Source organism: Pseudochaenichthys georgianus, unplaced genomic scaffold (assembly GCF_902827115.2).
Source record: "Pseudochaenichthys georgianus unplaced genomic scaffold, fPseGeo1.2 scaffold_454_arrow_ctg1, whole genome shotgun sequence".
In the NCBI taxonomy this organism is placed as follows: domain Eukaryota; kingdom Metazoa; phylum Chordata; class Actinopteri; order Perciformes; family Channichthyidae; genus Pseudochaenichthys; species Pseudochaenichthys georgianus.
Window position 1 is genome coordinate 135661 of NW_027263019.1, and position 22131 is coordinate 157791.

The 22131-nt window shown below is 40.0% G+C and overlaps 1 protein-coding gene across 1 annotated transcript; it reads right to left on the reverse strand.

Annotated features, from left to right (window-relative positions):
* Positions 1 to 244: 244 nt before the first annotated feature.
* Positions 245 to 11321, reverse strand: LOC139433442 (zinc finger protein 16-like). The gene is made up of 2 exons (XM_071202466.1): positions 10829 to 11321; positions 245 to 2419 (listed from the first exon to the last, which is right to left on the reverse strand). The coding sequence occupies exons 1-2, from the start codon at positions 11079 to 11081 to the stop codon at positions 1248 to 1250; spliced, it is 1425 nt and encodes a 474-aa protein (XP_071058567.1). The 5' UTR covers positions 11082 to 11321; the 3' UTR covers positions 245 to 1247.
* Positions 11322 to 22131: the final 10810 nt, after the last annotated feature.

Consider the following 22131-nt stretch of genomic DNA (forward strand, 5'->3'; position numbering starts at 1 on the left):
GCTGTGTTTTACACTTTAGTATTTATGTTTATAGTTAGCTTTGATATTCGCTTAATTTATTAGAAAGATTTTCTTTTCATGATCTGATATTTCCTCAAATGTTCTTATTATGGGGCAGTACTTACTGGTGCTTGAAATTCAAATATTTACTAAATATTCAATTCAGATAACATTTGTTTAAAACATTTGACAAACACATGTATATGAAAAAAAAAAGATTTATTTATGTTCAATACAATGAATGCAATACAATGCATATGTAGGTATTCAGGTAGCGCATAAAGGCACCTTGATACACTGCTACCCCAGGCTCTGCTGCTGGTGCATTCCACCCATCATCATAGTCCTCTCCATGATTCTCGCAGACGTTATGCAGAGCACAGCATGTCAGCACCATGGATTTCACAATAAACAAGAAAACGATCACTTCCACATCCTCCATTGTTGTGTGTGTTTTGTGAGTTGTGTCGCATTGAAAATGACGCCACTGCAGTTTTACCCAGCGTCGCTCCGCCCAAAAAGCCGATCGTCCCGCCTACACTGCGTTGCTACCCCAGGTCCTAAACTGTAATGGAAATGCGCCACGGCCTCGGACGGACAGCGAGGCAGCCCGAGGCCTGAGCGAGGACGCTTAGGGACGCTTAAACGGGGCTACCCCGCTGCAGTGGAAATGCGCCACTAGATTAGCTGGTCCATTGTAAAGGTCAGTCCACCTTAAATGAGCAGTGGGCGATCAGCAGGTGAAAGGCAGGACACAGGAACTTTCTCCTGAGGAGATGAAACAATTGTTAAACAACAAATAGTTGAGTCAACGGGTCAAAGAAATGAACATTTGTGATTATTAGCGAATCAGTTGCAGGTGGGTGAAATCAGGCTTAAGGAGTAACGTATTAAATGTAACGGCATTGGGTAATCGGGATACAAAATAGGCAAATGTATTCCCTTACAGTTACAGAAGCAAAAACAATCAGATAACAGATACATTTATGTAAAACAGGACTCATGAACAGGATAGCAATGATATAAAACATTTAGAAATAAAGAACAAAACATCAAACCATCCTATATCTCTATATGGAAACTTGGAGCCCTTAATCCAAAATAAAATGGTTCATCAACAGTCAGTGGTTAACGTATAAATCAGAACATCAGTATGACAAAAACATTAAACATATTCTCCACTCATGTTGATAAAGATGGAGTTCATTTAAGTCTTGTATGAATGTTGTGCAACAATGTTAATCCAGTCAGACAGAATTGATTGGAGGCTCTGCCTCTCTGTTATCCTCAGTTTGAATTTCATTAAGCTGTAAGGACTGACGACCAACACACTTGTGTCGTTTGAAATCACTATGCCATTTAAATCTTTTGTCACAAACATTGCAGCTGTATATTTCCTCTCCTGTGTGGACTCTCATGTGTTTTCTTAAACCTCCACTCTGTGAAAAAGCTTTCTTACAGACTGAGCAGCTGTGTGGTTTCACTCCTGTGTGGATTGTCATGTGTTCCTTTAAATTTCTATTCTGTGAAAAAGCTTTCTTACAAACTGAGCAGCTGTGTGGTTTCTCTCCTGTGTGGACTCTCATGTGTGTCTTTAAATTTTTATTCTGTGAAAAAGCTTTCTTACAGACTGAGCAGCTGTGTGGTTTCTCTCCTGTGTGGATTCTCATGTGTTCCTTGAAATGTTCTCTCTGTGAAAAATGTTTCTTACAGACTGAGCATCTGTATGGTTTCTCTCCTGTGTGGATTCTCATGTGTTTTTTTAAAGTTCCACTCAATGCAAAATATTTGGTACAAACTGAGCAGCTAAAGGGTTTTTCTCCTGTGTGGATTCTCATGTGTCGCTGAACATTGCTTCTATATGTAAAAGATGTTGTACACACAGAGCAGCCAAATTGTTTCTTTACAGCACTATGGCTTGAATCACTGACAGATTCTTGTCTATTTTTAAGTGAGGTTGAGTCTGACGCAGGTTCTCTGGTCTCCTTCCAATCCGCACTGTCTTCAGTGTCAGGTTCAGATGAGTCTCCAGAGTCAGGTTCAGAAGAGTCTCCAGTGTTGTCCTCAGTCTTTGGTTTTAAACTGCTTTCTGGGTCTGAGTTCCTCGCAGGTTCTGGTCCTCGACAGTCATCTCCATCAGCTTCTGTTTCCATGTGTTCAGTTTGTCTTTGATGAGGCTGTGAGGACTGAGGTTTCTCTTTATCACCTTCACTCTTCACAGGGTCAGGAGTGAAAATAGACTTGATGATATCAGCCTCCTCCAGCTCCTGAAGCTGCTCTCCCTCCTGACTGATCCTGAGTTCCTGCTGTTCTTGCTTAATGTATGGGGGGGACCCTGGGTCCTCCTGGTCCAGACTGGAGCTCCACTCCTGCTGGTTAGGGAGAAGCTCTTCTTTAACCACCACCAGCAGCTGTACGGCTGCAGGAAACACACAGTCAGAAAAAACTGTTAAGTGTTAGCATTTAAAATCTGATCATCATTGAAATGGGAGACATTTTGCAGCCCTAATTAATGCATTGTATTTGGGATCGTTCACAGCTACACTACGCCTATACAATGGTAATACTCAATTACAAATACAAATCCTGCATTTAAACATTACTTAAAGTGGACCTATTATGCTATATTTGAAAAATATATTGTAGGGCCATACCTAACCATTGTAGCCATGCCTCATACTACTCATACCTAGGGATCGGTACTACTACTTTTATCGATACCGCTTATCGGTCCGGTCTTTTAACGGTACACTTATCGGTTCTTTTGGAGAAAAAAATAAGGTAAACTAACTAAACAAATTGTGAACAAAACTGACTAGCTTTTTATTTAAATTAAATACATAATATTTCACATCAAAAGAAACAACAATGTTTTAACAAATCGTGTTAAATAATCTGATGACAGAACTGTGAACAGAATAGCTGAAACTTTAACAAAATAAATAACTCAGTTACCTCTAATCATTAACCCATGTTTGTATAATGTAGTTAACTCTGTGTGTTGCTGCTAGCATACATAACACCTGACGTGGAAACGTTATTCGTGGACGGGGGGGCTACAGGGCTACTAGAAAGACAGTTGAACCCGATGCATTTCTCCGTCTGAATGCTAAATGTTTAGACAAATTGCTGTCTAAACAAGTGCGCCCTTACATGCTAAACTCTTATAGCACTTTTGGTAACGAGGATTGTCCGCATCGAGACGGGTAAAGTTTAACCACACCTCGGAGCGCGTTCTCTCCGCCATCTCCTCCGTGTGTGTGTGTGTGTGTGTGTGTGTGTGTGTGTGTGTGTGTGTGTGTGTGTGTGTGTGTGTGTGTGTGTGTGTGTGTGTGTGTGTGTGTGTGTGTGTGTGTGTGTGTGTGTGTGTGTGTGTGTGTGTGTGTGTGTGTGTGTGTGTTGCTGCATGTAGCGTGTGTGTAAACTGCCCCGCCCCCTCGCAAGCAGGCGGGGGAGAGAGATCTCTCGCCTGGATTGGAAAGCTCGAAAATACTAAAGACACGCATTTTGCACGCTTTTTGCATATTAGAAACGGAGTTGGCAACACTAAAACTGCAATATAATGTTTGTGTAGCAATAATACATATATTTTTTACATGTCTCCAGTACCGATAAAAAGACGGTTAACGTCGGAGTTTAACGGTACCACGGTCTTTAATAATTCAGCTCCAGGGCCCGTTTAATACCGGGGCTCGGTACCCATCCCTACTCATACCCCTCTATTCCAGCCCTGTTCCAAAAAGGCTGATTCTGCTTTAAATTGAACAGCTGCTGCTAGCCACGCCCCTTTGTAGCGTCATGCAGCTTTCCCCTGCTAAGAGTTTTCTACTGGGAGAAACTCAGCTAAACGCTGCTGTGATTAAATGCCATATTACGCTCCAAACCACTTCAAGCATTATTTCTGAAACAGTATGAAGCTCAAACGTTTCTCTCTCGCAGGGTTTACCGCAAGGACATTATGTTACACATATTCTCTCCAGTACAGCATTAGCTTTGAGTGTTAGCGATGCTTGCTAATGTAAACACAGAGCATATTACTCCCAAAACACGCAGTGCATTGTTTCTGATACAGCACATAGCTTGACATGTTATTTCTTAAGTGTTTACCACTAGAACAGTGCCAACAACTTTACTCTAAGTACCTCCTGCAGACATCCTGCTGAATACACAGACACACAGCTGCGAGAGGGGATTCAGCGAGACGACTGTCAGGAGAGAGAGGGAGGGAGAGAAGGAAAAGAGAAGCTCCGTTTCTCCCGTGTTATTCAAAGTTAATGTAATGTTTGGAATAATGTACTTCATCTACTAAAAGTAGTTTGTTTGAATGTAATAATTATGTTGTTTGTTGTTTGGGGAAGCAAATCTGAATCTGAATCTGAATTTTCCGATCTGTTAAGATTATTAACTGAAGCAATATAAAAATGAGCCTCATTAACTGAGTTTTAAACATCAGCATATCCGGTCATAGTCCGGTAATTACCTGCTAACGGAAACTCTGCTACACAATTCTTTTTCTTATTATAATTATTATTATTATTATTATTGAAACATGACCGCTAACTTTCGAATTTGTCCAGCAAGAAAAAAATCGTAGCGGAAACTCTGGTTGGGACGTGTAACGTGTGCCAGAGACGATAGGTTGGGACGTGTCACGTGAGCCAAATTTCACCAACGACGTCATAGAAGCCAATTCCTGGATCTGCTCGTTTGCACCCCCATTATTTTTGTTTTGCTTGAGAGATGTGGGTCTTAGACTGCTGCAGTGCTCACATCAACCAAAACAGAAAATAAGTGGCGGGGACTAGTGTTGCACGGTGCAGATACTAGAAAGGTATCGCTATACCCTGCCGTTAAAAACGTTATGATTCCTCCATTTCATTAGTATCGGTACTTTAACCTGTTAAGAATTACATTGTTTTAATAAGAGCAGTATTTCCTGTGTGTGTTCAGCGCTCTGCCTCCACTCCCTGCAGCCGATGTCAGCTCCTCTAAGCTCCTTGTTTGAGATGGTGCTGCTATTTTAGTTCATACGTATTCTTGTGTTAAACTTTCCTGTTGGCTCCCAGACCGTAGACGATGAAAACAAGGGATGACTCTCTGCAGTCTACCAGGGCCAAAGCAACAAACTTCGGCAGAGTTGATAGAACCAGAGTTATGTGTAACCACCATAAAGTTGAATTTGATTATCACTGGACTCGGAGACTAACTTGTTTTCTATAGCAAACTAGATAAAACGTGAATGCCCTGGCAGTGGCAAATAGCTTTGGTTTTATATTTTATTACATTAATGTTTTTTGAGATTTACAAGAAATATTTGAAATGCTACTCTGTAAAGGGAATAGGCCTACTATTGTTCAAAAATAACCTTATTTGTTTAAAATAAAAGTGTGCAATACACTACTTTTGAATTCATTATTGAATGTTGTGCATAACAATGCATTTAATCACAGAAAATTATTTGATTAATCATGATTAAAATGTTTAATCGTTGCCCAGCACTAATCAATAGTCTTAAGTGTTACAAAAGAGTTTAAAGCAGGGGTGTCCAAACTTTTTTCACCGAGGGCCACATACAGAAAAATATATGAAGGGCTGGGCCACTCATAAAGGCGAGGTATATCGCCTCATCAGTTAAGTTATAAGTTAGCAACATGTAGGTAAATTAGGCTCGATACATGAATATCCTTTCAGAAAAAAACCACCTAGGGTGAATTGCCCTAATGTGGGAAATTTTTTGCATTTCAGACTTCGGGAATATATTGCGATATGAAGCCGATACAATAAATCAAAATCCAGTACCATTCTGAAATCCCCAGGATGTGTCCTAATCAAACCAAAAGAGAAAATGCAGATATTACACTCATAAAATAAATGGTAGACATATCAGTACTCTTTGTGCCAAGTTGTCTCAGACAATCTGCATTTCCTAATGTGGGACAATTCTGGCCAAAATGTGGGACACTGAAAAGTCTATGTTAAAAAGCCTCAGTCACCTCAATTCATGTAATAAAAACATCTCAGGTCAGTAACACTCAAAGCTAAATGTGCAATACCATATTCAGCTATGTTACTATTTATAATGTTATTGTTGTTACAACAGAAGATGTTTTTCTTTAAATTGAAGTTAAATGCATCAATCTGGTGCACTTTGTGGGCAAAATTAAGAGATTTATGGATACAGCTCTCAACACTCATATGAAACAGAACTATTATAATAATCCAAAAACCATTAGAATATGCTCACGACCAATACAAAATATTTGATAAACTCCTCTCTCCCATCTTTATCTTACCTATAGTCTGCATTCTTTCTTTTTTATTTATGCATATTCGACTAATCACTCCCCTTTTAAACTGTGTTTTTTAATTTTTTACCTATTGGAATGAGTTCTTAACTTAGGCTATTTTTTACAATGTGTGTTGGAAGGATTTATTAAATTACTATGAATATTTGGGCTTAAATTAATTGCCATCTTTTAAACTCAGACATTTATCCCTGACTTTGTCATACCATTTTAACAGAGCCCCCCAATTAAGCCCCAGATACCCCCAATTATTTAATATAATTGGCCCTTCACCTTAAATATCTAAGATAATGCATTAGAAGACTAAAACCCTGTAAATAACCATTGCTCTTGCACAATCCATGCCCCTCCACACATGTTTGCCTAACTGAAGAACTGTCCCACATTAGGCAAATCATACTGTCCCACTTTGCGAAACATGTTTCCTAAAGTGGGACGATGGAACATTTGATTGAAATAAAAAATATAGAGTATATTTACACCATATTATAATATGTTCTGATGAACACACACATTATGAACACATCCTGATAAAAACTTGCAAGATTGTTTTATTTATATGAAATTTAAAACCTTAACATTACATTTGTCAAAACACTTTGGCCCTTTCTCATTTCATCAAATCCCCCTCCTCGACTGCTCGGTCCTCCGGTAGTGACCCGGAAATGAATTTTGGCGCATCATTTCTCTAAATGCACTTAGAGGACCGAGGTTCAAGCGTCGAGGAGGCTCTCTGGAGGAGCTATAACCGAGGATACACTGATGGGTCCTCCACGGCTCCTTCGTGGATGCATTTCCGGGAACAGAGATGTTACAAAGCGTTGTGACGCACGGCCGGACTTATCTCAGCCAATGACAGCTCTGCATGCATCCTCTGGATATTATTTTTTTAACTGCTTTCATCGCAACGCGATGTTTACAGTGAGAACAGCTGTGAGGTCTGTGCAGAAAGCAGAGCAGTGTGTAATATATCACTCAGTGTAACAGGCCTACTCTCTTTATTTGCTTTAGTTTAGTAGATAACTACAAACAAAGAGTCGATATTTTTCTAAAACCATTTAGTGCTTCACATAATAAAATACACAACGGCTGCAGCCTGATTATACTTTAGGAACTGTTTAGAACCCATCTCTTCAAAAGAGCCTTTGCCTAGACCTTTTTATCACCCTTTTATTTATTTTTGTATTGCTTTTTTATTCATTCTACCGTGTTGTGTAATGTTTATTTATACTGTTCATGCTCACTACTTGTAGCACTTCGGGATTTGAAATCAAATATGAAGTGCTTTATAAATGGAACCCATTATTATTATTATTAGGTGCGTGTGGTACAGTGTGTAGGTGTGTGTGTGGTACAGTGTGTAGGTGTGTGTGTGTTGTACAGTGTGTAGGTGTGTGTGTTGTACAGTGCGTAGATGCAGCGGACAGACAGGTCTCAGTTGGGTTGGTGTCCTCTGCTTACTTTTAATACTTGTAAATAAAACTTTTGGCCGATAATTAATTTCCAGTCTCTGATAGTGTTACGTTATTATGAGAGTGCTCTGTTTGATTCTGAAATTGTATATATTTATATAAATATATACATATGTGTGTGTGTGTGTGTGTGTGTGTGTGTGTGTGTGTATGTGTGTGTGTCCCCGCATCTGTAGCCTGTTATTGTCTCATTATACCGCACTGTGAATGAATCAAAGTAAATATATAAGTCGTCATGAACACATTTGTCCATCAGACAGAGGGCTGCTGTGCCTCCTGTCATCATTAATGGACGTCTCTTTAAAATGACCACTCAGAGGAGAGGATTTCTCATTTCTCTAACCGCCTGCTGCTTCCCCTCCTCTCTCCTCGGCTCCTCTCCTCGACTCCTCCGTTCACATCTCCTGTGGGCGGGACTAAGGCTGCAGTCGGATAGTTTAAAAATCAGCTCCTAAATTCTAACCCTATCGTCTATTCCTTGACCTCTGAGTGAAACGTCACGGGGTTAAGGGACAGTGGATAGGAGAATTCAAAAGGACTTAGGAGAAGAGACTGCGGTACTTTAGAAAATCCGAATGCACTTTCACTATCCGACGTGTTTATGATGCGCCAGCGGACGTCATTGTGTGCGTCTGCTGCTGTGGGGAAACCATGGAAACCACAGTTTTCTATACAGCGGACTACAACATGGATGTTTAATAAGAACAAGGGACTACTGTGAACTCATCTAGAGACTCTGCACCGTGCTCTGATGCTGCTGCTTTGCTTTATGAACGTGGACAACAGAGAAACATATTCTTCATGACCAAAGTTGGAATTGAAATACAAAAGGAAAGTGAAACTTCTGCTCGTCCCCCTCTCCCTCCGGTCCACATTAATACAAGTGATCCCAATACGTATGATTGTATGAACTAAAGATCTTAAAATCAATACAGATGTATTTATTATAAACGTTAGTCCTTAACATCTATCACTGTGTATATCACCATTCAAACATCTTTTAAAAGTTGAACAAACCCCACACAGCTCAGTAAAGACTGAAATGTTGACTTTATTTGATAATTTCAGTGAAAACTAACGTTCATATTTCTCTTTTTGATTATAATACTGATGAACGTTCAAAACAAAGCACTTTGGCAACTTACCACCTATGTTTTAAAATGCTTAATAAGCACCGTAACTTTCATGATATAATTTCTCGGTCATTATCGGTTGTTTCCGTGAACGGCCGACTGTTGAGTGACGGCAAATGCTGCAGCTGCAATGCATTGTGGGGCAGCATTTTCGCTTCTCCTGTCGGTTAGGGAGGTCCAGTGGTTCCTAAGCTAAAGGAGGTTATAAAGGAAGTTTGAAACCTCCTTTCCTATCATTCTCATCATTCTAGAGAATTCGAACGGCACTTATCATGGCTGCCACCAGAGATGGGGTCGTTACTAAAAAAAAGTAATATATTACATATTACATTAAAAAAAAGTAATATATTACACTACTTCGTTACTATCTACATAAAGTAATTCGTTACTTTACTCGTTACTTTACTCGCAGGGCCGGCCCGCCCCTCCCTACAGGCAGATCACGCAGACTGCTAAAGTTTCAAATGTTCTCTTTAGTTCAGTTTCCATTGTCGCATAAGACTGATCCAGATAGCTCCTGAATGTTTTCCTATCTGACCATGGCTGTCCTCTGTCTCCTGCTATCTGACCGTGGCTGTCCTCTGTCTCCTGCTATCTGACCGTGGCTGTCCTCTGTCTCCTGCTATCTGTATATTTTGCGCAGTCTATCTCTGCTCACGCTGTTGCGTCAGCGTGTTCTCCTGCGTGTTGGCCATGTGTTGCACTGGAGCCAGACTTCAGCTGAGCACGTACGAACTGTGCATGCGTGAGTGGCAATAACTCTCCTTACCAGCAGGCAGCGGTAGTGTGTATTCGTCATTCAAAACAAGCAACAACCGGAAAACAGAGAAGAAGAACTACGTGTGTGTGTGTGTGTGTGTGTGTGTGTGTGTGTGTGTGTGTGTGTGTGTGTGTGTGTGTGTGTGTGTGTGTGTGTGTGTGTGTGTGTGTGTGTGTGTGTGTGTGTGTGTGATATAAATAAACAACAGCTATGTGCGTTAGCTTCACCTAGCATGTGTTCTTTGCAGGTGTTTGTTGAGGTTTGATTATGACTGATTTTAGAAAGTAACGAAGTAACGCGTGTCGGGGCAATGTTAGTAACTGTAGTGTGATTACTGGATTATAAAAGTAGCGCGTTACACTACTCCGTTACCGATAAAGTAATATTATTACAGTAACGCGTTACACCCAACTCTGGCTGCCACTGAGGGACTTCCGGGTCATTTCACTCCTTTAGGAAGGTTCCTAAGCTAAATGGACTATTCGACTTCAGCCTAAGTCTCGAGGGTAGGAGTCGAGGAGGGGAGTTAGAGAAATGAGTAAGGGCCTATGTCACTGACCTTTGGGTGGTCTTCACACAGGGTACTTCCTGTTTGAAGGTTTTTCCACCCTCATCTGTGATTGGACATTTGAGAAGTCATGTGATTTTGATCGCATGACATCACAGCTTGTGTTATCCCGTAGTTTCATTGACTTTCATTTGTTTGCGGAAGACCTACACCCATTTTAGCTTAGGTGTCCCACATTAGGGCAACTCACCCTACATCACAGCTCTCAATAGGGTTTCATTTATCTTGTTGGCAGCTCATCCCTTAAAAACAGAAGTCTCAGAGTGATTATAATAAGATGACAAAGGGTCTATTTCAAGCTTGTTATATAAGTTATAAGGCTTTTTTGTATCAACTAAGATTTGTTAGAAAATGTTATCAACATGAATTGACTGAATTTATTTTAAAAGTGGGCTTATTAAACACATGAATACTACTTTAAGAAGTACAATATAAGAAAAGCACAAGTTTAATTTGTGGGCCATATTTCATCATATTTTTTTAATTAGCTGAGGGCCGATTCAAAATGGCCAGCGGGCCGCATTTGGCCCCAGGGCCGTAGTTTGGACACCCCTGGTTTAAAGTGTTAATTAAGAGTAAAGGGAACAGACCTGCTCTGTGTATCCGAAGCTGAGGCTGTAAAACAGCGTCCAGTAGTTTCTGGAGTCTCTTGTTCTCCTCTTTGGAAAGAGACAGCTCCTCCTCGAGCTCTGCTATCGTTTTTTCAAACAGAGCAAATATCTCTTCAGCAGCATCAGCAGTGAGTCGCTGCTTCTTCAACGACAGCAGCATTTGGACTCTACTCATGTTTACTTGATCACCTTTTCCTGCAAACTCCGCTAAACACACTGTTTCTCTCTCCATCAAACTCTCAATCTGACTAGTGTTGCTAACGTGTTTCCAGCTAGCATGCTAAGCTAGCTCCTATAGTCCGAGGTAAACGCTCCAGAAAAAAGAGCAGAGAGTCCATTCGGAGGTTTATCCAGACACACAGATGATGGATCAGTAGTGCTGGAGATCACACACACTTTATCGGAAACACAGAGAGAGAGAAACGTAGCGACGACGAGGCGCCACATGGATCCAGGTTAGAAAGAGCTTCTTCTTTTTCTTCTCTCGGTTTTTGGCGGATTGTAAACAACTTTAAAGGTGCATACCGCCACCTACTGTACATGAGTGTGAATCATCATATCATTTCATCTCTTAACTCATGGACGTATCTATCTGTGATCTAATCAAAAAATAAATAAATCAACAAAAAATATTAAATAAATAAAACAAAACAAAATAAAAATCTATGATCTTTCCTGACCTAATGTTAAATTATTTGTACTACCCCAGTTTCACTCAGAAAGGTAAACACTGCCTTTCTGGTAGCTTTTACTCCCTCTCCTTTTGTTCCCAAAATACCAACCACTCTATTCCCTCTCTGCCTCTGTCACTTTAGCCTTTAGTTTTTCTCTTTCAGCGTTATAGGTGTCACAATGTAACAAGATATGTTCTACATTTATTTAACTCCACAGTTCCTACACTTGTCACTGTCACTTTTCCCCATGATATACAGCGTACCATTCAATGTGATTTATTCTGAGTCTAGCTATCATGATTTCCTCCCTTCTGTTTCTTTCTTTATAAATATTAATTATAATTGTCTTTTGAACTTTGTGATACTCTTTGCCTTTCTGGTTTTCCTCCCACCTTTTCTGCCAGATCTCCATCCCTTTTTTCTTAATTACTGCTTTTCCTTCTCCTTTTCCAAGTTGAACTGGTAATGTTATTTCCTTTTGTAGTGTAATTTTTGCTAATTTATCAGCACACTCGTTCCATTTTCCCCCTCATGTGCAGGCATCCAGCAGAACTGAAGATCTATACCGCCTCTGTGAAGTCTTAACAGGCTATGATTAAGTTCTATGAGAGGAAAGGCTTCTCAATTCTCTAATTTCCCCTCCTCGACTCCTATCCTCGTGACTTGTCCCGCTCACAGGAGATGCGAGCGGAGGAGGAGTCGAGGAGGGGAACCGAGGAGAGAGGAGGGGAAGCAGCAGGCGGTTAGAGAAATGAGAACTCCTCTCCTCTGAGCGGTCACTTTAAAGAGACATCCATTAATGATGACAGGAGGCACAGCAGCACTCTGCCTGATGGACAGATGTGTTCATGACGACTTATATACTTTTAATTCATTCACAGTGCGGTATAATGAGACAATAACAGGCTACAGATGCGGACATATACACACAATATATACAATTTTAGAATCAAACAAGTATGAGAGCACTCTCATAAGCACTGGACTAAATGGTCTTTAGTCCTTACTTTAACTATATCTTGATGATATTACTTTTCTACATTTACATTTTGAATGCAGGACATACCGTAACAGAGTATTCATACACTCTGGTACTTCTACTTTTACTCAAGTAGCCTATAAGATCTGTGTACTTCTACTTTTACTCAAGTACAAGACCTGAGTACTTCTACTTTTACTCAAGTATAAGATCTGAGTACTTCTACTTTTACTACAAGATTTGAGTAGGCTACTTCTACTTTTACTCTAGTACAAGATCTGAGTAGGCCTACTTCTAATTTTAATCAAGCACAAGATCTGAGTAGGCCCTACTTCTACTTTTACTCAAGCACACGATCTGAGTACTAACGTTAGCAGATAGTGACAATGTGACAATAGTTAGCTAGCTCAACAATTCCTTAAATAATATTGCGACAGAAACATTTTTCAGCTCACATCACGCTCTGCCGCTCCGACAATGAGCTCTGCTCTGAACACCTGAACGGCCCGTTCTAACAGCTGTTCACCAGTGGTCCAGTCTGTGCCACAGTGACTCCGGACCGCACAGTTACTATTAGCGAACGCACCGTAGGTAGTAATGTAGCTGCTGAAGTTAGACCCTCATCGCAGAGCAGCAGAGTTCAGCCGACAGACAGGAAGACTCGAGCACACAGCTCACGCTTCATTATAATATAAAAGAAATAACACGATGGCACAAAACAGCTCGTGGCCACACTATTACTTACAAACAATCTTTTTGAGTTCAGCAGAAGGAAGAGATGGTCGTGTCTCCCCCCTGCTTGATGCCCCAAGCCCATTCACGCTGTGAGCAGCCAAACGATGTGGTGCACAGACCATGCATCAGATCGTTGGTGTACTTCGCTGCTGTGGTCTTGTTGCACCGATCTTTTATGGCTTGTTTAATATCCTAAGAAGAACATAAAGTAAGTAAAACACTGTGTCATATTATCAGGACATGATTTGAAATAGCACTATTGTGGTTCTAAGACAACAATTAAAATCATCCAAATCAACATACTTGAGATAGTATACTTATTAGACAATATGAAACTTACCAGATGGACAGCATTGGTGGAAATCCAACCCTGTCTCCTAAAAATTACGTTCCCACAGAACTAAACTGCATTCTCAATTACGTTTAGCTAGAAACGTATTTTCTCCCACGTTACGTTCGTTATGAACTTATCTCAAATACGTTTATTTTCTACATATCTTTGCCATTTATTGTCTTGCTTATGATAATGATAATTAGTCATTTATAAATATCATTTTAGAGCACACATTTGAAATCAGTAGGCGAGGCTGTAATTTCGCCAGCTGTTACTCTCATGAGCGAGGCAGAACATAATAATGTTATCATGCCAAAATGCTGCTGTGTCGTTTATTGCACCTCAAACATTGAAACAAATCCAGAGTTGTGTTTCTGTACTTCCTCTAAGAACAAAGGATAGTAAAAGAAGATCTCTGTGGCTTCAGTCTTGATCGCCATTCAAATGACAGCGTTGTAAATTAGTAAATTACATACCAGTGTTTTATCTTTTTATTTATTTGTTTTTATTTTAAATTGTACAATGTGGGACTTTTTTTGCCATAAGTGAGGAAAATAAATGGGGCTCAGAGCCTCAAAATACTGAAATCTGTATTTTTTAAATCTTTCTTTCCTTCTAATTTGTTGTTCTTTTCTAAATAACACACTGTTATTTACTCAACAATAACACACAATTATCCTTGTTTTTATTTATTCGTTTAATTCTATAATCTTGGGCTTTTTAGCATGCTTTTTAGCCATAAATAAAGTCACCGGAAGCAGACGCAGGCCTATAAGGGACATTTCGAGCGATACACACCACAAACCACCCACTGAACAGATTACCCAAGATACTCTGCTTGAAGCTCGTTGATTGAATGTTTTAGCCGCAATGCATGTTGGGATATGATGGATATCCGAAAAAAATAAAAAAAATAATACTTTATTCCGAGTGTTCTTGCTTTTCTCTTTGGAAGTCATCACATAACTGCATTGTAATACACGGTTCGGCTGCATTAAATATTACACATCTGCTGTAGTTCTTTATTTATAGAGCCCTGAGGAGAAGACTTCTGGACAAACAGGAGAACTGCCGCCAAAACTGAATATGTGACATGAATCATAAATATATCAACAATTAAACAACACCTTGCATTTCTTTTCACAAAATACGTCTCCTTGCAGTATCAATAGTAATTCGGCTGACTTTTATATTTGATCCAATTGGTAGATAGGTTATATTTACACCATAATGGTGCACACAAAAACATGAATAAAACTAGTAAACTACACATCTTCCGATGTTATACATACATAAGTGTCCTACACTAATAATACAAAGTTATTATTAGTATGCTGTGTGCACCTGTGTGCACCGCCTAGTGGTTAAAGCATGTTATTGAATTATTTTTGTTGAATAATGTTATTTGATGAAACAAATATTAAGAGTACATAGTTTCAAAGGGGGAAAGTAGAAGGTCAATGATAGAAATATAGAATATAAAAAATGAAGAAGATACTGTAAGTGATCTCTACAATAATACAGTTTAGTGCTGGATGTACAAATATATTAATATTAGGATGTGCAAAACAGACAAACTAATTAACCTTTATTAACACATTTAAGAATACTTCAGGTTAAGGTCTTCTTTCAAATAAGAAAAAAGCTTTGGGGGTATCTATCTACAGATAGATATATTAAGCCTCAGAAAACGCTGCAGTATTTCAGAAAACTCCACAGCATTTCAAAAAACACAACAGCATTTCAGAAAACAACACAGCATTTCAGAAAACACCACAGCATTTCACATTGGACGGAAAGGGTATTCCTTTAGGGAGAACACTTCTTGTTTGTGATTGGACAGAGCCAGCCAGAGAAGCACTGCTGTGATTGGTTGTTTTTGCTGCCAGTCAAGAAATGACGCTTCGTGATTGGTCAACACCCGACAGCGAAATATGTCCCAACCATCAGCCGTTAGCACACACTCAGAGCTCCTCATATCTGTTCAGAAACTGGACAAAAGTTAAACATGTACAAACCACAGACTGTCTATGTCATGGTGAATACAGTCGCTGCTTTATTTATGTCTGTATGACGTTGTTGTGAGCGTGGAAAATATGTATACAATCATTTGTCTGACAATCAACCCATTATATTCAGTCCTTGTTCCAAATATGTATTGATAGGTTGCGGTTGGATAGTTTAAAAATCAGCTCCTAAGTTCTAACCCTATCTCCTATTCCTTGACCTCTGAGTGAAACGTCACAGGGTTAAGGGATAGTGGATAGGAGAATTTAAAAGGACTTAGGAGAAGAGCCTGCGGTACTTTAGAGAATCCGAATGCACTTTCACTATCCAATATGTTTATGATGCGCCAGCGGACATCATTTTGTGCGTCTTCTGCTGTGGGGAAACTATGGAAACTACAGTTTTCTATACAGTGGACTACAACATGGATGTTTAATAAGAACGACGGACTCATCTAGAGACTCTGCACCGTGCTCTGATGCTGTTTTATGCTTTATGAATGTGGACAACATTGAAACATATTCTTCATGACCAAAGTTGGAATTTAAATAAAAAATTAAAGTGAAACTTATGATCGTCATCCTCTCCCTCCGGTCCACATTAATACACATGATCCCAATACGTATGATTGTATGAACTATGAAAATATCTTAAAATCAATACAAATGTATTTATTATAAACGTTAGTCCTTAACACCTATCACTGTGTACATCACCATTCAAACATCTTTTAAAAGTTGAACAAACCCCACACAGCTCAGTGAAATGTTGACTTAATTTGATAATTTCAGTAAAGACTAACATTCATATTTCTCTTTTTGATTATAATACTGATGAACGTTCAAAACAAAGCACTTTGGCAACTTAGCACATACGTTTTAAAATGCTTAATAAGCACCGTAACTTTCATGATATAATTTCTCCGTCATAATCATTTGTTTCCGTGAATGGCCGACTGTTGTTTGACGCAAATGCTGCGGCTGCAAGGCATTGTGGGGCTGCATTTTCTCCTCTCCTTTCGGTTAGGGAGGTCCATTGGCTCCTAAGCTAAAGGAGGTTATAAAGGAAGTTTGAAACCTCCTTTCCTATCATTCTAGAGAATTCGAACGGCATGGCTGCCACTGAGGGACTTACGGGTCATTTCACTCCGTTAGGAAGATTCCTAAGCTAAATTCGACTTCAGCCATAGATTTGATGGTGGTACAACACCCATAGGGATTACTGCCACTAAAGATAATAAACAAGGTGACACAGAGAAATATTTATGGCTGTGAAAGACTTGAGCTGTGTTTATAAGCGTTTAAATCTGCATTGTAACTTCCAGTCATCTCTTAATAAATGTCAGACTTGCAGTGTGGTATAAAAGGCGAACTAAATCAATAAAATTCAAAGCGTTAAATGTGTGCAGAAGGCGACACCATCTGGTCACAACTTTAAATATTTGACCATGTTTATGTGCAAATGAAGAACTATCACTGGTTCAGAACCTTTTTCCTTAAAAGTTGGGTAGGTAAGTTTGAGAAACCGGCTCGAGATACACTTTTTGTTATATTCCATGGAATGCTCTTAACATCCCGATAGCAATGAATATCTTAAGTGCTTTGACAAAAAATCCATAAAAAAATGTCATCTGTGGAAGCGGTAATACTGTAAAAAGCACGACCAATTATTTTAGCCGGCCCGGCTAAAATAACTGGATGGCCTACCTGCCTGTCAGCCTTCCATCGGGGCACAAACTTATCTTGTGCCCTCATTGGTCATGTGCGCGTTCGTGTGTGTTGGAGGAGGAGCTCTATAAGGAAGTGGCAGATTTTCTCCGGTTGTGTATTTTCAAATTCTAGCGATCTCGAGCCGGTTTCTCAAACTTACCTACCCCACCTTTAAGTGAGTCCCTTTTCTTTTCTGAATTATTTTTATGGGTATTTCATTTTCAGAACCTGAAGGCTCTATACGGACTATCTTCTGGTCCTTTTCTGGATCCATCCACTATCTCTTGTCTCTGTCCAGTGAATTACACTTTTGTTACTGGAGCAGGTAAAGCATACAACAGATACTTTCAGCATTATCGGAGCACGGAGTGGAAGCTTAGATGAAACACAGTAGACTTCTAAACAATGAACAACCCGCAACTTAAAGTGGACCTATCATGCTATATTTGAAACATATATTGTAGGGCCATACCTATATAAAACAGATCATGCATTTTACCCATGCCTCATTTCGCTCTATTTGTTCTTTTCCAGCCCTATTTTTGCAAGGGCCGATTCTGCTTTTGTAGCAGACTACAGTGCCACTTACAGGTCTGGCATATGTACTACAGCGTCACCAGCGCTTTCGAACGGTCTCTCATTCCCCTGATAGGTGGAGAGTTGCCCATATAGGCAGAGCACCCCTTTTCTGACATCAGAATAATTCAAATAATAATCAGCTCCGTTGCAGCCCAGTTTTTAGAGATTTGGGTATGGAGAAAAAGAGAGAGGGTTGTGTTTACTGATACTTGGTGAGTTCCCTGACACACCGGGGACACATATTCATGTATAAAAGACGTACACAAGTGCATTTTGCATGATAGGTACCCTTTAAAAGAAATAAAGTTGGGTTTTTTGCATTCTCATATTGCAATGCAAACCCATGATGTGATGACAGTAATTAAGAATAATGTAGTCATTGAATGCTCATTTCAGTAGATTTAATTACACATAACATAAACATATTGGACATGGCCTCAAGACTGTAACCTCTTCACATTCTGTTGAAATAGTCAATGCCAAGCCATATCTTACACATTGCTGTTTTGAATCATAAATATGTGGATGACATCTGCTGGAAAGAAGACGTATCGCTCTGTTCAGTAATGCAAACACAGGTATGGTGAAAAAAGAGAGCTATTCCAAGCAGAAAAAAAACAGCGTAATATACCATCTGACAAAAGCCTGTGCTATAATGCTTCAATTAACTGGCTATTCTTTATAATATACTCAGATCAATAGGAGACAGAGATGTTAAGTTATAAATCAAGGGTTTTTATTATTATTTACAGCAGGGGTGGGGAACCTTTTTCCTTTCAATGTTTACAACATCCACCGAGGGCCGTACAAATTATTGAACTCAACCTCTGCTTAAAAAAACTAAAATCACAGCCCATTCATTTGGCCTTTCTTTCATGTTGTACAAAGAAAAAGCAACCTATTAATCCAGATATCTTACCATGACTTGCGCATGCATGCATGCCACGGTTGTGGCATGACCACCAAAACAGAAAAACATGGACACAAGATGTGTGCAAATGTATTTAGTATCCTATCCATGTGAACATGATTTAAGTGGGGGGGACCTAACCTCCTCTAGGGGTATCCGAGGGCATGCTCCCCCGGGAAGACTTTTTTTATTTAAAGTTAAAAGCATCAATCTGTTGCACTTTGAGAGCAACATGAGGAGATCTATGGATACATCTCTCAACACCCATATGAAACAGAACTGTAAGCAGATTTTTCTTTTTGGATATTTTACAAATGACTCCCCTTTTAAACTCTATTCTTGTTATTTTTAACAACCTTTTTGTTACTGTCATATAGTATTTTATACCTGTTTTTCATTTAGTCTCTAATGTCTCATTAATAACTATAATAATCATATCAAGGTGTGCCTTAACCTCACTGAGCTGAGGTTATTTGAGCCTCTCAGGAGAGAGTTCTCTTCCACCTGGTTGTAGAAAAGCTCTTTAAATTCGTTAGCATAGCTAGCTAACCAGATGCTAATAACAACAGATCGCCACTGTGCTTACAACTAAAGACACAGCCACGCAAACACTGCGGCATGTGTACGGCTCCTTATGGGTACTGTTAGGAGATATAAATGTTAATTAGGCCGCATTTCCAAATCTCCTCGCGTCCCTACAAGCCGTTATCTTACAGGAAGGAAACCCAGAATCGTTTAACAGTAATCCACTTTAATGGTAATATACAATGCAATACAATCAAATACATTACCATACACAACCATATCGTATCATATGTGTAAATGTCAGGAGTTTGGCCTACTCCTGGCTCCTGCCCACAGGCCGCCAGACCTCCTGTCCCAGCGACTGGTGAAGAGAGAGAGAGAACAGCAAGCCGGCTAGGCTTTCATACCAAAATGATACAGGAGGGGGTGGAGTTTAAGGACAACTGGTCCAATCATCTCAAACAAACACCTCTGCCCCTCACTGTCTCCTATTTCTGCAGCCTCTGCAGCCTCCACACATCCCCCCATCCCATTCCAGAGACCACCGTGGGGTCTTGTTCCAGCTCCCCCACAGCAATAAAACCCTTCACAGTTTGCTTACTCAAATCATTTTCAAGCTTCTTCACAGTTTGCATGAATACATACAAATATTTCCCTACAGTACTCAGGGGCGCCGCCAGGGATTTTGGGCCCCATGAAAATATATCACATTGGGCCCCACCACCAGGCACAGGCCACTTCGTTTATAAATTACCTCGAGGGCCGTACCAAATGGTCTAGCGGTCCGTATACGGCCCGGGGGCCGGAGGTTCCCCACCCCTGCTTTAATATAATAACATTAGTATTAATATCATAACCAAAATGTCGGTGATTAACATTTTGTTTACAGACTGATCACTCAATGCTTCAAACTGTCCATCATCCTAAATAGACTAAAAGCAGTTTTTTGTTTTATATAGATCATTGGCTATGTTTGAAATGTATAATTTAAATTAGATGTTAGCTTTTTGTTATATATATATATAGATATATATATCTATATATATATATTGTATTCCAGTCTCCCTTCAGATATGTTAAGTGGCATTCAACACAATGCTGCTCACCTCCTTCAGTTAGGAGAAAAGCTGGTTCAGGTTCAGCCTTATGGGGGTACAGGGCTGCTGAGCCTAAAGATGGATCTCTTGGACCTGGCACCAGGGGGAGGGACAACTGATTTAGTATGAATGGGCGCTAAAAATGTGCCTGCATTTATTAAAGGTAGGTAGGTAGGTAGGTAAGAATGGAGAAACCAGCTCGAGTGCGCTAGAATTTGAAAAAAATCTGCCCCTTCCTTCAGAGTTCCTTACAGAGCCCCTCCTCCAACACACACAAACGCACACATGAGGGCACGAGATAAGTTTGTGCACAGATGTAAGGCTGACAGGCAGGTAGGCCATCCAGTTACTTTAGCTGGGCTGGCTCAGATGATTGGTCGTGCTTTTTACAGCGCCACAGCTTCCACAGATGAATTTTTTGTATGTATTTATTGTCAAAGCATTTAATATATTCATTGCTATCGGGATGTTAAGAGCATTCCATGGAATATAACAAAAATTGCGGCTGAAGTGAATTACCTACCATACCTTTAAATGTCAGCTAAAAGAGCAGTGAAGAGCAGTGAATTTGCTGTACAGATATTAACAGTACTTAATGTCAGCTTAGTAAACAAAAAAACATTAGCTAACAGACTAATTTCCACCACTCATGGACCACACCCACCTTTTCTTGTGAAAAACTGGGTGACATACTGTCGCCCTTTAGTCCCTCTCTCTTGTCTTTCTCTCCTTTCTCTTCTTTTCTTAGAGCCTGACTTTGTTGGTCGTTGAAACATGGTACAACACAGTATGTATGCTAAGTACTAGCATCCCTCCTCACATGCTTTCACTCTCTGCAAGTGCCGGTGCCGCACCTCGTTTGGAGGCAGGACCAAACCATTACACGTAAATAGAAGGGGGTGTACAGAGGCTTTGGGTAATTAACTTTTGGAAGAAAATATGTTAAATGAATCGTAAGTTTAGTGAGTTATTTATCAATATAACGTTCTATTAATGTTAATTATTGAGGATTGATGAAAGGTTACTTACATATTTTTTCTTAATGTTCTGAACATTTTGGGGCCCCTGTCAGTCACGGGCCCTTAGAATCGTCCTAACTTTTCACCCCCTTACGGCGCCCCTGTGGGTACTACAATATTTGAAGAGCTGGAGCGGCGTTCCGGTGCTCTCCGTCAGCACTCTAGTATACACTCCTTTCAGACGGAACATAACCACGTGAAGACACGTTACGCTCGTGTTGTGTTCAAGGAACCTGTCCTTGGCCAGGAAAAACAGGCACTCAGTTATTTAATTATTTTGCGATCTAGATTTCTTCTTTTTTGAAGTGAGAAGTTGTCCTTCCGTCAGTCGGACTCCCCCCCCCCCCCAAAACGAAAACTCTTCGGTTCTCCACGAATTACACAAGTCACCCAAATCAGCGTTAAAAAAGCGGGAGGCACCGAAAAGCTACTAATTTGCATCACTGTCTGTTTGCGTCGTTTGGACAACAAAAACAGAGTGAAACTCTCATTTCATAAACAATGTTTGAGTACAGACACCATCCTGCAGAGAGCACACGACCCAACAACACGTTTTTGGTCCAGCATCACTTTACAAAACGTTTGCATTAAGACACTAGGATTAGCTGGTCCATTGTAAAGGTCAGTCCACCTTAAATGAGCAGTGGGTGATCAGCAGGGAACTTGCTCCTGAGGAGATGAAACGATTATTAAACGAGAAAGTCGAATCAAGGG